General features: G+C 39.4%; 2 protein-coding genes across 11 annotated transcripts in view; both read left to right on the top strand.

The window, feature by feature from the left end:
• VDAC1 (voltage dependent anion channel 1) overlaps positions 1-16,323 on the top strand; it is a 376,203-nt gene that overhangs the window by 91,626 nt on the left and 268,254 nt on the right. The gene's annotated exons all lie outside the window — the stretch shown is intronic.
• CDKL3 (cyclin dependent kinase like 3) overlaps positions 1-16,323 on the top strand; it is a 29,806-nt gene that overhangs the window by 6,677 nt on the left and 6,806 nt on the right. For 5 of the 10 annotated variants that reach the window (XR_003705228.2, XM_028718049.2, XM_077924529.1 and 2 more), the window contains exons 2-8: positions 1,878-2,059; positions 2,853-3,047; positions 4,266-4,444; positions 5,659-5,771; positions 7,734-7,873; positions 12,575-12,663; positions 15,659-15,800. Coding sequence is in view for 9 of the 10 variants with exons in the window: in XM_077924529.1 (XP_077780655.1) it covers positions 1,878-2,059; positions 2,853-3,047; positions 4,266-4,444; positions 5,659-5,771; positions 7,734-7,873; positions 12,575-12,663; positions 15,659-15,800 (1,040 nt within the window). In the remaining variant the exon portion in view is untranslated. Of the gene's footprint in view, positions 1-74; positions 251-487; positions 608-1,877; positions 2,060-2,852; positions 3,048-4,265; positions 4,445-5,658; positions 5,772-7,733; positions 7,874-12,574; positions 12,664-15,658; positions 15,801-16,323 lie in introns of those variants that run through there. The other 5 variants (XM_028718045.2, XM_028718046.2, XM_028718047.2 and 2 more) reach the window with 5 other exon arrangements.

Raw genomic sequence — 16,323 nt, 5'->3', positions numbered from 1 at the left:
CAAGCTGACGTCACCCACCGGCCAGGGCTCAGCCCTCGCCCCACCTTTCGAACGCCTCGAACGCGATGAGGTCAGAGAGAAGCACCGCCTCTCGCACCCGGGTGACGTAGGCCGGCCGGCTGTTGATATTGCCGGCGGTTGCTATGGTAACAGGGCCGGTTTGCTTGGCTGGGCCTAGGAGGAGTCAACATGGGGAGCTCCCGAGAGCAGGTCAGAGGCAGGAGCGCCTTTAATAGGAGCTGCTCCGTGGGTGGGTGCACTGGCGCTTCCCGGAGCCAGGGTGGCCCCGGCAGGAGAAAGAAGGGAAGCCGCAGGAGGGAGGGGAAAGCTTTCTCGGGGGGGGGGGGGACGAAGGGCCGGTGGGGCGGAGGGAGGTAGCACCGCCAAACAAGGGGGGAAGATGAGCAAGCTTCAGGAAGCAGGGACTCCCCCCCCCCCCAATCCTTCAAGGACCGACGGAAGTAAAAAAACCCCAAAAACCAAAATGTTTTCTTTTTAAAACATCTGTTGTGTTTACTGCTCTTTGGCCAAAAAGCCTCCCAGGGCGTCTTACCTTAAAAGAAAAATCGAACGGACTTCTCATCCTTGGAGGTTTTTTTTAGCAAAGGTTGGAAGGCCATCTGTCATGGATGCTTTAGCTGACATTCCTGCATTGTAGGGGGTTAGACTACTAGATTACCCTAGGGGTCCCTTCCAACTCTTCAGTTCTATGATTCTAACAAATGCCAGTGACTCCAAAGCAAAGATTTAAACCCGAGAGAGCAGCCAAACCCACAGAAGGGCTCGTGCGACCTGTCAGGGGTTGAACCCCGATGGTTCTGCGCCAGTGCCCCAAATGTGGGTTGAGGTGTTTCTTGAGAGGCTGGTGAGGTTTCCTGTCAAACAAGGCAGGGTGATTCTCAAGGGCCGGTTCTGTGTAGGGAGGGGTAGGAAAGAGAGGGAGCTGAACTGTCGTTAGGCAGTGTGAGGGTGGAACATAACTGGACTGGGATAAACCACAGACACAGAGGGTGCAGATGCCAACACCCAAGGTCGGGGTGGGAGAGGTGAGATCATCCCTCCCTCCTCACTTCCAGGCAGCTCTTTTGTGCAACTGCATTTCCCATGTACTTTGTGGTGAAGCTTTTTACAAGTGAATTGTGGCAGCGGGGCTAGTGGGATGTCTCCAATCAATGAATGAAGAGTGATACTCCTTGCCCCCCATATGAAAACAGGAACTGTTCCACATTGCCTCTTTAGTTATATTGCACTGCTGGGCTCAAAACTGTTTACAAGGTTGTGGAGTGGGGACACCAGCAGTAGCTACAGTGTAAGAAAAGTCATGGGGATTGATTTGTTTATTTAAGAGCATCCATGGCATGACACCTTACAATTAACAGGTGGGGCAGGTCCCTAGTGCAATCTAAAAGAAACAGATGCATGAGTAGGTGGGGAAGAATGTATGATTATTTAACTTATACACACTTTGCCCTAGTTACAAGAATCTGGAGATAATTCAAAGTGGGGTGTCAGATGTCCCTTGCACACTCAGGTACAGGCCACTCCTAGTTACTTAACTAGAGGTTTCAGTACACCAAGCCCCAAGTCATGTGCAAGCCCTGTTGAAGGAAAACAGATTTTGCCGCAGCAGTGGTGGATTGCACAAAAAGAAATAACAGCTGGTCTTGATACTTACAGTTCTTCCTTCTTTCAGTGGGGAGAAGTTCATGGTATTTTGTGTTACTGTATTTAACAGCTACAGCGCTTGTTAGGTGTGAAACTGGTTGAAAAAGTTCCTGTGTAGGAATAGCTCCTTTTAAATTTATTTGCGGAATTCATTTAAGAAGCAACAAAAAAGTTTGAGTACTTCAAAATAACATTTTCCCCCTTCTTTGAAGAGATTTCAGACTTGAGTATGGAGATGTATGAGATCCTCGGAAAAGTGGGAGAGGGAAGTTATGGAACGGTAATGAAATGTAAACACAAGGAAACAGGACATATAGTTGCCATTAAGATATTTTATGAGAAGCCTGAAAAGTCTGTCAACAAAATTGCAATGAGAGAGATAAAGTTCCTGAAGGTTTGCTTCTTTTTTTGTCGTTTTGAAAATCAATGCCTTGATATCCCCAGAGATCAAATATGCATAATTGTTACGTATATCTTTTAATTATTGCCTACTGAACACATATCAGAAAAAGGGAAGGGATAGTGTTTGTGTCAGATTTATTTTGTTGCTATGCTTTAAAATTAGAATCAGGATGTCAGTTGATTTCTGAGTACTGTACATAGATATGCTCCGGTGAATTCAGTGGTATTTTAGTGCTAAGTGTTCCAATATGAGTTTCTTCCAAGATTTTCTTCACAACCATGAGGGCTGAAAACTTGCTTTTGTCATAAGTGATAACAGATTTTCTGATGTTTAGATTAGAAACCTTAGACGTTGTGTTAATGTTGAAAATATATAGAGCCTTGTGTAGGCAAACATTAGCGCTATTCCTTTTCTTATTGTTAATAGTAAGACACATTGTGAAATTATTTTGTGTTGCTACCAGTTAAAATAATTATACCTCATGTAAAGGAATAAAAACACAGTGGTAGAATGTTTAATAGACCTTAAATGAAGTAAACTATATGTTAATTATTCATAGAATTATTTTATAGCTATAGTTAAAGTTATTTTTCTTAATCTCTCCATAAATGATAAAATAAAGTTTATAAATACATATTGTATTTTCCCAATACAAGTACTGGGAATATGTTTGTTAAATCACTTCAAATTGTGTAGGCTCAAATTAATTGTGAGAAAGTAGATGAATTGCAAAACTCTTACAAAGGGAAGAAGAACAGAAATTTGTTTCCTCTTTTGTCAACAGCAATTTCGTCATGAAAATTTGGTCAATCTGATTGATGTCATTAAACAGAAAAAGAAAATCAACTTAGTCTTTGAATTTATTGACCATACAATTTTAGATGAGCTACAGCATTACTCTCATGGACTGGATAATAGAAGACTTAAAAGGTATCTCTACCAGATTCTTCGAGCAATTGACTATCTTCACAGCAACAATGTAAGTACCCTATAAAAGTCATGGAGAAAAATCAAAGGTTGAAACAGAATAATCTCAATCTCAATAATTTATCACATCTTTTATTGGCAGAGGTTTATCTGCCTTTAATAATTTCAGGATATTAAGCTCAACAGATGCTGTTTTCCCTATTACAGAAGTTCAAGAAAAACTATACCTGTTGTGTTTCTGTTAATCACCTGTTTAAAGTGCAGGAGAAAAAAATCCTCTTATTTGCCTCATATATATGGCCATGAATGTAAACGCCACATAATATGTTTTGTTTATGGACCAATCTGTTCATATTCTTCTTTCTGCCTTATTCCCATTATGCTCTATAATTTCAACATACTGTAGATACAATAGATAAAGCTTGATATTCTTCATTACTGAGAATACATGGTGAAACGAGGCTTTTGTAAAAACTATTGCAGTTGTGAAAATACAAAACTATTGCACGGTTTTTAAAGAAGAAAGATCATTAAGGTATAGGAGGCTGTAAAATTAGAAATCAAACAATGACCATACTTTGGCAACAGCTGTGGCACTGATTTACAGCATGTGCTGTCACAAGTTAGCACACTTATGAGTTCTGTTCATTGCAAATGCCCTTATCCAACTGCATTGCAAGCTTCAGGAACTAACACTGCATCAGAAAAATCCTGTGATAATGGCATAGCACATACCCACCTGATAGAAGTGCTGGGTATAGTTCTTTACTTTCCTTTTAAGTAGGCCCAGTTTAATTCAGTGGGACCTACTTCTGAGTATACATGTATAGGCTTGAGCTGTCAAAACAGTTTCATTTTTCTCACAAATCAGTCTTTGGAATTATAGTTTTGTGAGGGAGCAGGGATTTCTCATAGAGAATTCTCAGTACCCTCACCAAATGTCAGAGGAACATGAGATAAGCTTGATTTTAAATGTAGCTATCACCATAGACTTTAGTTTTGTTCCAGACACACTTTTCCTCAAATCCAGATTTTTTATAACACCAGAATAATTATTTTCTTACTATTCACTGAGTTCCATTTCTTCTTATAGCTTCTCTCCATATCTCAATTTAATTGTTTGATGGGCAAAACTTGCCTGTTTATTTCATAACTTTGGGTAATCAATTAATTTCCCCCCTTAAAAATAAACTTCTTTGTTCCTCAACTGATTCTTAAACTTTTTTTGTTCAACTGATTTTGTTCTTAAGCTTTATTCTTATTTTGCCAGGTCATTCATCGTGATATCAAACCTGAAAATATTTTAGTTTCACAGACTGGAATTACTAAACTTTGTGATTTTGGATTTGCTCGGACCTTAGCAGCCCCTGGTGACATTTATACTGATTATGTGGCCACACGGTGGTACAGAGCTCCAGAGTTGGTATTAAAAGATACTACATATGGGAAGTATGTATTTTTTAAAATCCTGTTAATGAGCCTGCATTGGACAGCACTTTATATTATATTTACCGTAGATATTCAAGAAGGTAACTGTTAAAGGATATTCACATGAAAGCACTGAAAAAACAAATTTATATAAACTTGGATGCTGTGGGGCATAGCAGAGGGACATGAGATGGCGCCCTCACACACATTTAAATAGCAACTCCTCTTTTGATGAAGAGTGAGATTGATAAAATATCCAATTTTATAATTCACATGACATTGTTCATAAATCTACACAACTGTACATATAGCATTGGATTCAGTGACATGAAAAAACATTTACCTTTAAATAAAATGTGTCTACTAGTGAAGGTTTCTGCTATTTGCTATATTTTGAAATTGAAGTAGTTGTGTTACACTGGGATTACACACCAGTATTATTTTATATTTACAAGTCTCATTGATTTCAGTGGAACATAGATGCACATAATAGGCATGATACAATTAGATAACAATTTCCCCAGTGCCAACTGCAGTGTCAGTCCCAGATTTTGGAGAGCAGAAGGGCAAAATGCCCTGGAGTAGGTCTAACTCTTTGGCACTGTCACCACAGACCATTTACTTGCCCCCCAATAGCCAGTCTGTACCACTATCCAGAAGGAGAGGGCGGGCTGAATAGAGGCTGCTGCTTCTCCTCCTCCTTCCTCTTGCCACTGCTATTAAGCCTGGAGAGGGCAGGTAGCTGTAGCAGGAAGGAGAATGAGAAGGAACAGAGTCAGGGGGCTCTGGGTGTCAGCAATAGTCTATTTCTGTGGTGTAGGCATTGGCAGACGTCTTACAATATCACACCTTGACCAACTGTGAAAGTCCCCTGTGGTGTATAGGTAAATTGAGAGAAGTCTGGAAGAGATTCTGATTCCAGCCTTATATAAAATTTATCCCAAGTTCCATTGAAATCATTGTGATGCATGCCAACACAGTGCATTTAGGGCTGGGGTGCTGCCAGGCTGCAGTCCTCAAAGCACTTACTGGAAGTCGGCAGACTTCCGTGGACAATAAAATTTGACTGTTATGCCCTTGGCTTTTGCTAATTGTCCATGTTTTTAGTTTCAATTTTTGTACTCTTATAAACGTTTCAATTTTTTCTTTAAATTTCTTATTTAAAAGATTTAGCTGACTTTATTATAGCTCCAGTCTCTGTATTGTTGAGCACTTTGTTCATTTCCTGATCTTAGACCTGTGGACATCTGGGCTTTAGGTTGTATGATCATCGAGATGGCCACTGGCAACCCCTATCTACCCAGCAGCTCTGACCTAGACCTACTTCATAAAATTGTGACCAAAGTAGGTAGGTACTGCTGCAGATGATCTCTGCAGAAATCATTGTAGTAAAATGTTGTTCATTGCTACTCTAAGCTCAGTAATTAGCCATTGTACATCTCTATACAAGGTTTGGACTTTAAATCACCATTTCTTAATTAAGGGAAGTGGAGGAGATATATTATTCACCTAAAAAAAAGAAAGAAATCATTTGCCATCAAAAGCTACAGACAGAATTCTAGAAGGAATATGCTCAACATAACCTTCTCTACAGTTCAGTAGTTCTGTCTGTGTTCTCCTTTGATGCAAAGAGCAGCTTTGGGTGAGGGAGGGAACTTTTGGATCAGGAAACTGGCGTAAGAAAATGTTAAATTCCCTCTCACTCCCAGTGGTGTAGCTGTGATCCATTTTGCCCCCCTCATCACCAGCCAAATTGCTTTTACATTTAGAGAAAAGAAAATAGCTGAGGAGATCCAGGAGATTTACTGCAGTCTTTTCTAGTTTGGTCCTCCTGAGCAGCTGAGCAGATTATCCCTCCATTTCTCCATAAGTAGATTTACTTTACTTTACTTTACTTTACTTTACTTTACTTTACTTTACTTTACTTTACTTTACTAAATGTCTATACCTCCATAATCCAAGGATCACAGGGTAGTTTAGAATATAAAAACACAAAAATATATAACATAGTAAGAAACAAAAACAATATCCCCACAGTTTTATTAAATTGGGACAGTTAGACCATGCACTTTTAAACACGTTTGTCTGAATTATTTCAGTGGATCTTACTTGTACATTGCTTAGAGACCCATGCAGTTAAGTGCTACATACATTACGTCTTAAATAAATAATAATATAGTTTATATACTAGTGTTATGATTAGGTGTTGAGTTATAACATATCCTGAGTTCTCTAGTGGCAGTGTAGGAGGGATGGCCATGGATACGGGGTGGTTTTTAACATATTGACCCCTTTCTATTGGAATCATTTCAAGGGAAATTATTATGCGAGGTCTAGAGGCTGGTGTAAAGTTATACTGTTGACGCAGGAGTCTCCATAGATCAGAGGTATACGATACATATGTGGTCCTCCCTCCTGCTGCCTTGTCCTACCCATGACTGCATGTTGCTCTGTATCTATGTTGCTCTATATCTTGTGTTCCATTGATTGAGCAGAGCCCCTACTAAATCTTATACTCTTAGCTGGCATTACAGAAGTGTGCCCTTAGTATTCCAACTATTTTTTCCCTTTTGGAGAAAATATCTTTTTGATGTTTGGGAATGCAGAAGGATTGAAGTTTGTACATAGATTTGAGCTAATTCTGCTTTCCCCCTTTGTGGTCTCCCTTGCTATTCCATAAACGTTAAATAATTTGACAAGATTAGGTCTGCATGCATAGTTGCTAACCTATTCTGGGTTTGCAGGAACTGGTTGGAGTACAGTGGTACCTTGGGTTATAGGCGCTTCAGGTTACAGACTCTGCTAACCCAGAAATAGTACCTCAGGTTAAGAATTTTGCTTCAGGATGAGAACAGAAATCGCATGGCGGCAGCAGCAGGAGGCCCCATTAGCTAAAGTGGTACCTCAGGTTAAGAACAGTTTCAGGTTAAGAATGGACCTCTTAACCCGAGGTACCACTGTATGTGCTTGCCTCAATTGAGCAAAGTGGAGGCACAAGAGGGCCGGGCTTTTCTACACAAGTGTTGTGTTGAATGAGTCTTAAGTACAATTACATTAAGATCTTCACAAATATTATTTTAGGTTACAATCCTATATACATTTACCTTGAAGTAAGTCCTACTGAACTCTGTGGACCTTACTTCTTTATAGGATTGCACTGTTAGCATAATTAAACGTGTTGTCAATTTCAGTCATGAGAAGCATGCTCTGTTTTTCAAAGTGCCAGGAGTGCACCTGAAATTCAGTTGATTTTTGTCAACAAAATGTACCTTTTATCTGACACATTATTGGGTTTCTTTCTTTCTTTCAGGTAACTTGACACCTCACCTTCAGAATATTTTTATAAGGAGCCCAGTTTTTTCAGGGATGGTCCTTCCTGAAGTTCAGCACCCTAAAAGTGCCAGGAAAAAGTATCCCAAGCTCAGTGCACTGGTTGCAGATATGGTTCATGTATGTCAGAAGAGGTCTGAGTATCAAGCTTACTGATGATCATTATTTGTAGCCTGGTATCGTTTGTGTTCTGTAATTGACATATCAGTGTTTCTGTTATTTTGTGTATTTAGGATTGACCTACAGACCTGTGATATCCCGACTCCCCACCCCCACCCCCCTGCTTTCTCACTGACTCCCCTACTACAGATGATAAGTAGGCTATGTGGATTACTTGAAATCTCTGTCCAGGCCTCATTAATTATCACTTTTATACGTTTCAGAATCTTTTGGTAGGACCATGAGGTTTCATTTTTCTAATTTTTCTCCTGCTGTTGTTAAAGAAAAGTTTATCCTAAAAGCTTCAATGCCAGAAGGTTAAGAGAGCCACACTTATTTACTGTATTTCACAGACAAAAATCTGTTTCATTTTAAACGATTGTTTTACCACACTGAACAACTATTTTGTGCCTTTGAGTTCATTTGGTATGGGCAATGTGTGTGATGCTCTGTTTTTTGATGATTGAACCTACCATTCATTCTCTTATATTAGAAAATACTGTATTTTTCCGTGTATAAGACGCCCCCATATATAAGACACCCCCTATTTTTGGGGACTCAAAATTAAGAAAGCACCCCTCAGCACTACCCGTGTTTAAGACAAACCCCAATTTTAAACCTAATTTTTGGGTAAAAAAACCTAGTCTTATACACGGAAAAATACGGTAACTGGCGCGGTTGTTTTTTAAAAACACACACCTTCAAATCCATTTAAATTCTTTGGCAAAAATTTAAGAGCAAAATTTTAAGGCAACTTTTTGATAAGGTCTTTATAAAAGAGAATGTTAAATTTCCTAAAGTATAAGCTGCTTTTCCTTATGACAACAACTAATTCCATGTTGCTTTCTATTCTCTGGGTGTTATCCTAAATACATTATTTTCAAGTAGAATCTGTACATTAGAATCTAAATTCAGGAAGAAAGAATCTTTATGAGAGTTTTTATGGTTGAAATAAGAGACCTAAGAACTTCATTCAGCAGTTTAATCCTCTGAAGGATTCCGTTGAATTTTAAATGGCTTATCACATGTATCTACATTGCTAATGTAGGCAACCCTACAATGGAATCAATTGGAGCTATGAGTATGCTTACAAATGTAAGTTCAGTAACTAAGGGCTTGTCCACACTTCTGTTAGTGGCATAATTTCTAGGCACAGTCTGTGATTTTTAGGCATGAGTATGAGAATGGTTCCCTACCACCACCACCACTGTCCCTGGGAAAACCCACTGTTTATTGCTGAATTGGAACAAACTTCAATTGGGTTGCTACACAACAGTACTGCACTTGATGAGCCTTCTAAACCCCAGGGTTGTTTTGGCTGGTAGTGGCTATGAAACAACTGCCAAGGCCGCCGTGACTGGCCTGAAATGTGGCATCAGTTGTCTTATCCGAGCCTGGTCCTTGTCACTTGAAACATTGCTCAGAGCAATCACAGCAACACTGGCTTTTGTTGCATGGTCACTGGGCCAAACAGTATCCTGGCTCCAAAATAGGGTTTGCAATGGCTCATCTGTGGTAAATTGTACTGGAAGATCTAGTTGAAATTTTGAAGCATACTATAATAAAAAGGTAAAGGTACCCCTGCCCGTACGGGCCAGTCTTGCCAGACTCTAGGGTTGTGCGCTCATCTCACTCTATAGGCCGGGAGCCAGCGCTGTCCGCAGACACTTCCGGGTCACGTGGCCAGCGTGACATACTATAATAGTCAAGCCCAATTCAATCAAAATGAGAACAACATCAGTGTAAATAAATCAGTCATCCTGTATTTTCTGGTGTCATCTTGAAAGATGTTCCATTAGGGTTCCTTGTAATATTTTAATTGCAAAATGCATTTTCGTATTCTTTTTCTCTGATGTGTTTCTGCAAACATGCTTCTAGGCAGTGTTTGTTTGTCAGATCTTAGCTTGAAGTCATTTTTTAATAGAGAATTATGTAAATGTTGAAGAAGGTGCCATTACAAATGTAACAAATCATTCATGACAACAGCAATGCCAGGCACGCTTGCAATAATGTGCATTGCACTGCTCTTATTCATACATGAACAAAAGTCTAAAGTATTCGATTCACAAACATAACAAGACATGCCATGATAAAGTGTCCTTACCAGCAGTAATTTCTTTAGCACTGATAGGATTGGTTTTAAGGAAATGAAGGCTCTTATTTATTCTGTGAAAGGTTAATGAAGTCAAGGTTCTGTAAGTCACAGAATGATAGTATTCATGAACCAATAATGGCACTGGCCAAACATGGAGCTGCTATGGCATCTTCAGTTTGTTTGTTACACAGTTCTGTTGCATATTAAACAATGCTGGCGATACAAGCAAAGTATTTTGTGCAAAGAAAGTGATAGCTATGTTGTTCATTGGATGCCTTTGTGTTAAACTTACAAAAGTATTGGACTGAGTCCATTAAGTTATATTTCTGCTCAAAAGCACAATAAAGATTAAGGAATAAAACTTTGATTTACCATAACATCATCCCAAAACAGCTACCCCTCCCTGAACAGTGTGCTATGTGGGCCAATTATATAATGTTAGGCAACATTTGCTCCTTGATAAATATGGAGCAGCTGGCTGATGGGCAGCATTGTTCCAGAAAAATAGGCTTGCATGTTCCTCACTTCTTTGAGGAATCAGAAGTTCCAAGGACAGTTTAATTTTCTTTGGAAGAGAGCCCTGGAAACTTACACTGTCCTTGTGATAGCTGTTGTATTTACAAAGGTGCAAGCTGAGCATGTGGAAGAGGTATGTTATTCTCAATGATAAGCAGGAAGCCTGGTGTTCTTGCCTGACATCCGCAAAACAACATTAAGCAAACTTGCTGTCTCCCAGGCTGCTTCCTTCCAGTCCAGCTAACTACAGAGTGCTCATCCTTCTCCCCCAACTCAAAACTGCAGATCCCTTTCCCGCCAGGCAACCCCCTGTTGAGCACTGACCATAGACCCCCTTCCTTGCAGGTAAATTGTCCACCGGGAGAGGGAACCCTCCTAATCATTACTTTTCATTGGGGATCCGCCCTCACCACTTGCAAGCAAGCAGCTTAACAAAAAATAAATACCCAGCAGGTATAAATATGGGTCCTGGCCAGATTGATTTTCCATTTTCCAGTAATTGTATTCACTCTTCTTTTAAAAAGCTCAAAGTAGCTTTTGTGTGCACAAAGTATTTTTCTGTCATGGAAGAAGATGAGAAGCTTCTGCTAGGTTTTTTGGGGTTTTTTTGTAAGCATGAGTCTAATTCAGTTCAAAGCATACCACTATTTCATTTTAATCTTGGTGGCACTGTTTTGCTTGTACAAAGGCAATGGCATGATAGCCACTCCATCCTTCAGTTTTGCTACTGCTGTGTCAGTCCCATTCATCTGACAGTGCTGGGTGATGTCAGGTGTACAGTGACTCATATACAGTAGAAGACTCAAGGAAAAGAGGGAGAAGCATTAAGAGGACTCTCCACACTTTTTCTTGACTTCGAGCCAAATTACATAATATGACAAACAAATCACTAGGGAAGTTTGTCAGGTTTGGTTTTTTTAAAATGGTGTTGGGGATTTTTTCATTGGGACCTCAGCACCTGAGGATGGGAGGTTTAATCCTTCCATCCCTAGCTATGATAGTGATAAAAATTAACTGCTCCATACAGCTATTAGTCCTGAAAAAGCTCTAATTGGCACCAATGGGAGCTCCTGCTCCCCTGCACAATAGCACTGTGAGGGGGGTGTTTTGGTAGCTCACCTTTCATACGTATGGATACCATAGCATGATACATCATAAAATAAACCACACAACAAATTTATACGCAAAAATAGCACTCAAAATCCCAGTGAAAGTACTATTGCATTTTTTTAGAAAGAACATATTGTGCATTGGGTCCAAAAGAAGTGTCTCCCTTCTGTATGTTCTGTGATCCTGATGAAATCTTCCTGCATTGCATCAACTATTAATTTGATTAAAGGACAACATGCTTTCTTTTGATGCAGTAGTCATAACTACTTCTTTGGCCTTTTGTTTTAACTTTCATGTACGCTGCATTCTTTACATGGTTATTATTCTGTTATATTGCTTTCACAGGCACTATCCAATAAATGCTCACAGCCCTTCCAAATAAAGTTCAGACAGCATTCCAAAACTCAATGGTTCTGCTAGCTGGGGGAAGCATTGCGTTTTTCCAAAAATAACATGTTGTGTTGGGAAAATTCAAGTTATGTTTCCTGTAGGCAGAATGGCTGGATCCCATGTAATACAGTAAATGATCAGCAGTTATATAGTTCTTTTGCTATAAAAGGGGTCTGGGTACCTGAAGTACCACATTATTGGAAGAGGGGAGATTTCAAAGATCAGAAAAAAGATATTTATCTTTTATTTTAAGTACCATGAAACAAAATTTCTCAACTGGAATTTCAGCTTAATTTTCACGGTAATCAAGAGAGATTTATTTGTTACAGTAATAAAATGGCAAAATGACTGCATGTAGAAAATATGCTAATATTCCTTAAAATTGTTAAATAACAATATCAACATGCTTTCATTTTTTGTTTATTTCACTTATTAATAAATAATAAATGTTATATAGTACACATTTTATTATACACATTTCCCCCCTGGATAATATTATATAAGCTTTTAGAAATGATGCCTTCTAAAATAATTGTTCCATTATTTTTTAGGCTTGCTTACAAATGGATCCTGCAGATAGGATATCATCTGCTGATTTGTTACAGCATGACTATTTTACCAGAGATGGGTTTGTTGAAAAGTAAGTGACATGACCTCAGGCTTTGGATTTTTCTATGAGAGTCTTTCAAGATGATTGACATTTTTCATGACAAATACATGCTAATACAGTGGTGCCCCGCAAGACGAAATTAATTCGTTCCGCAAGTTTTGCCGTCTAGCGAATTTTTCGTCTTGCGAATTATTATTTAGACAAAGGAAACAAAGTCGCGAGACGTTTTCGTCTTGCGAAGCAAGCCCATAGGGAAATTCGTCTTGCGAGGCAACTCGCAAACGGAAAAACCTTTCGTCTAGCGAGTTTTTTGTCTTGCGAGGCATTCGTCTTGCGAGGTACCACTGTAATTTGTTAGGAGTGAGGGAGGAATCAAAACATCTCCACCTATAGTAATGCTTCTGTTGGTGAGATACTGCATATTCCCTATGCTCAAATACTTAAGTTTTGGGAAACCTGAATTTCTTACTAGGTTTGAAATGCAAAATACTGCCATTTCAAATGTAACTACTGTGTGATTGTAACTGTTCAAATGTCTCAACACCATGTTGGCCAGTGCGTGAGATGTGACTGATGGCTCCTGCATTAACCAGGAAGAATTGTGAATACAGTGGTACCTCGTGTTACATACCGTTCCCCTTACAAATGCTGCGGGTTACGCGCTCTGCTAACCTAGAAGTAGATGCCCCTTGTTGCAACCTTTGCCCCAGGATGTGAGTGGAAGTCACGCTCCATTGTCACGGCAGCAGCAGGAGGCACCATTAGAGAAAGTGTGCCTCATGTGGGAGGTGCCATTAGAGAAAGCACGCCGCATGTTACAAGCGGTTTCCTGTTATTAATGGACCTCCGGAACGGATTAAGTACGTAACACAAGGTACCACTGTATACATTAAAAAGCTCTTAACAGCACTGTGACAATGTTCAGGAGTGCAAATGATTTTGCAAAACATAGGAGCCAATCTGATCTGATCTTCTAGGAGCCAGCTTGGAAGGAAGATGAGATTGATGTGTGACCTCACCATCAAGTAGAAGTCTTGCTCTAGTCTGTCTCCACCATCCTTTTTCCAGGCTATGCTTAATTGAAAGGTATCAAACTAACCTGAAAATCACAGCCTCAGAATTGGAGGCCCTTCATTCAATGAATGACTCCTACTTCCATTTAGGAACCACAGCTGCAATCTTAATCTCATTTACCTGGGTGTAAGCTCCATTGAATTCATTAGGACTTCTGCCAAGACATGGGTAGGATTGTGGTGTAACGTAGTAGGAGGAGAAAGCCAACTCTCATACACATCAGCACACATGGGAGAAACTTGCTACCTAAGCTCTTCAGTCAGCTGGGTCCCAGGAGCAATATTTAGGCACAGCGGCAGCCTGTGTTTTTGCACATCGGATGCTGTGTAAATTGAACTGAAGTTTCTGAAAATTAACTGCTGCTGCAAAAAAGGCACCCACTCTGTACTGCAGCTGTGTCTCTGAATGATCAAAGCTCATTAGAATCTCCATCATTAAAAGATAAATGGTCACAAGTGGGGTAGTGTAAATCACCTTTTGAGAAGGGCAACAGGATGCACAGATTTACTGTCACCTACCTCAGCAAGTGGCTGACACTTTAAAGCCTAACATGATCAGAATCTATTCAGAGGTAGGGATGTTGTGCAGAACACACACATCCTAAGTGCTTGTATATTGTTGGCTCCAGGTGGCAATTTGTTTTGGGGTTTTTTTTGGGGGGGGGGAGAGCCAGAAGGACAATCCATGTGTAGAAGGCTGTTTCCAATTCATACATCCGACTCATGGATTTGGACCTTAAGGTTGCAATTCTAAGGACATGTAGTTTGAAATAAATTTCATTCATATAATTAGGAATTTAGTACATGTATTTTTAGATCATTCTCTGTTATGATTTTCAGCTAAATGGACAATCAGTCACTATGATACTGTTTTTTCTTGACTTAATCGTCTTGTCAAGCATTAGGCAAAAAAGAACAAATTTGTTGCAAATCTTTCTAGGCATTTGTTCTGTTTTCTCAAACCTCAAAGGGACTATGTTAAAGTTCCATGTCAAGAAAGAATGCTTGATCTTTAGAATACAATAAATAGACCGGTGCATAATTTATGAAAGCTGAAATAGAACTTGAAAGTTGGAATATGGTTTGCAATGAGAAATAAACATTTGACATGGAACACAATGCACTTATAAGCAAGTGGTCTTTAAAGTATTTGCCTTTAGGGCCACAACTAAGATGTAGAACAGATGTGTTGTGGTTGGCATGTTTTCTAGTTCTGCTAAATATATTCCAGAAGGGCAGTTGTGTTAATCCGTTGCAGCAAAAACAACGGAGTCTTGTGGGACCCTAAAGGCTAGCAAATGTATTACAAACCGGCATAAGCTTTTGTGGACCATAGTGAGCATGGTTGGCATTCTGCGTAGGATAAACAGGTTGGTGTCTTTGAAAGATAGTAAATAGGCAAACCAGATAACTAAAATGGCAATATAGAAAAGCCAGTGGAGGGATATTTCAGACTCAGGCCATTGCGTGATGGTTCTTAAGGTAGCCATCATTGAACAAAGGACCTTCAAAGGAAGACTGCAACATGAAACAGTTGAATCATGATACGTCAAGCAATTCAGTGGTATCAGTTGTAGATTGAATCAGCGTAAAGGATTTTAACACATGTGTTAATTGGCTTCCCAATGCCTGGATTAGCAACTACTTTTTGTGAATGACCACTCATAATATAATTTACCCATAATCTGTACTTTTAAGTATTTCATTTCCTTTTCACCTGTTTACACTCCCTCCCCATTTGAATCAGACATATACCTGCTACCTGGGATACAACTTCAAGTACCTGAAGAAGTAGGCTGTAGTCCAAAAAACCTTATGCCATAATAAATGTGTTGTTGTGAAGATGCCATAAGACTCTTTGTTGCTGTTCTTGCTACAGGAGACTAGCATGGCTACTCCTCTAGAATTTGTTTGTATATGCTTGTTGATATAAATGCACTTTCCATTATCAGATTCTTACCAGAATTGAAATCCAAATTACTACAAGAAGCAAAGTTGAATTTTCTTTCAAAATTCAGAGACAATAATAAAGAGATGGATGAAAAAAGAACAGTTCACATTAACGTGTCTCAGAGTGGCCCAGTTATTGTGAAAGTAAGAATGATTACTTTTTTTAAGAATGTTTATTATTATTTTACATGTAGCAAAAACTATAGGCTAGCAATATGCCACCCCACACTGAGTAGTTAGGAGAGCTGCCATAGATACCTACAGGTATACAATTATTATTCCCCATTAATTACTTGCTTATCATTTTGTACATATATTAGGTTCCCAGATCCCACTAGTATAAACAGAATAAACTAGTGTAAACAGAATAAACCTGCCTAATGTACACAGGTTGCAGAATTTGATTTGACTTGAGAATTTTAGCTTACTCTGGGAATTCAGTCATATTATTAAATGAAAGGTCAATGTGATACTTATTCACAACAGTTTCAGCCCATGCCAGTTGCATTGCAGAGGTGGACTTTGAGCTTCTCAAAGTGGTGCCTGTGCAACACCAACATTTGGCACCCTCATGCCTTCTGTTGTTCATTATTTTTGTGGTGCCCCTTGCAACCCCCTCTCAGCTCAGCACCCAGTGTGGGTGAACTGGTCACACTCTCCTGAATCT

The sequence above is a fragment of the Podarcis muralis genome, chromosome 2 (assembly GCF_964188315.1).
Source record: "Podarcis muralis chromosome 2, rPodMur119.hap1.1, whole genome shotgun sequence".
Lineage (NCBI taxonomy): Eukaryota > Metazoa > Chordata > Lepidosauria > Squamata > Lacertidae > Podarcis > Podarcis muralis.
Note: the sequence above shows the minus strand (reverse complement) of the source record. Positions and strands in the feature narration are given on the sequence as shown.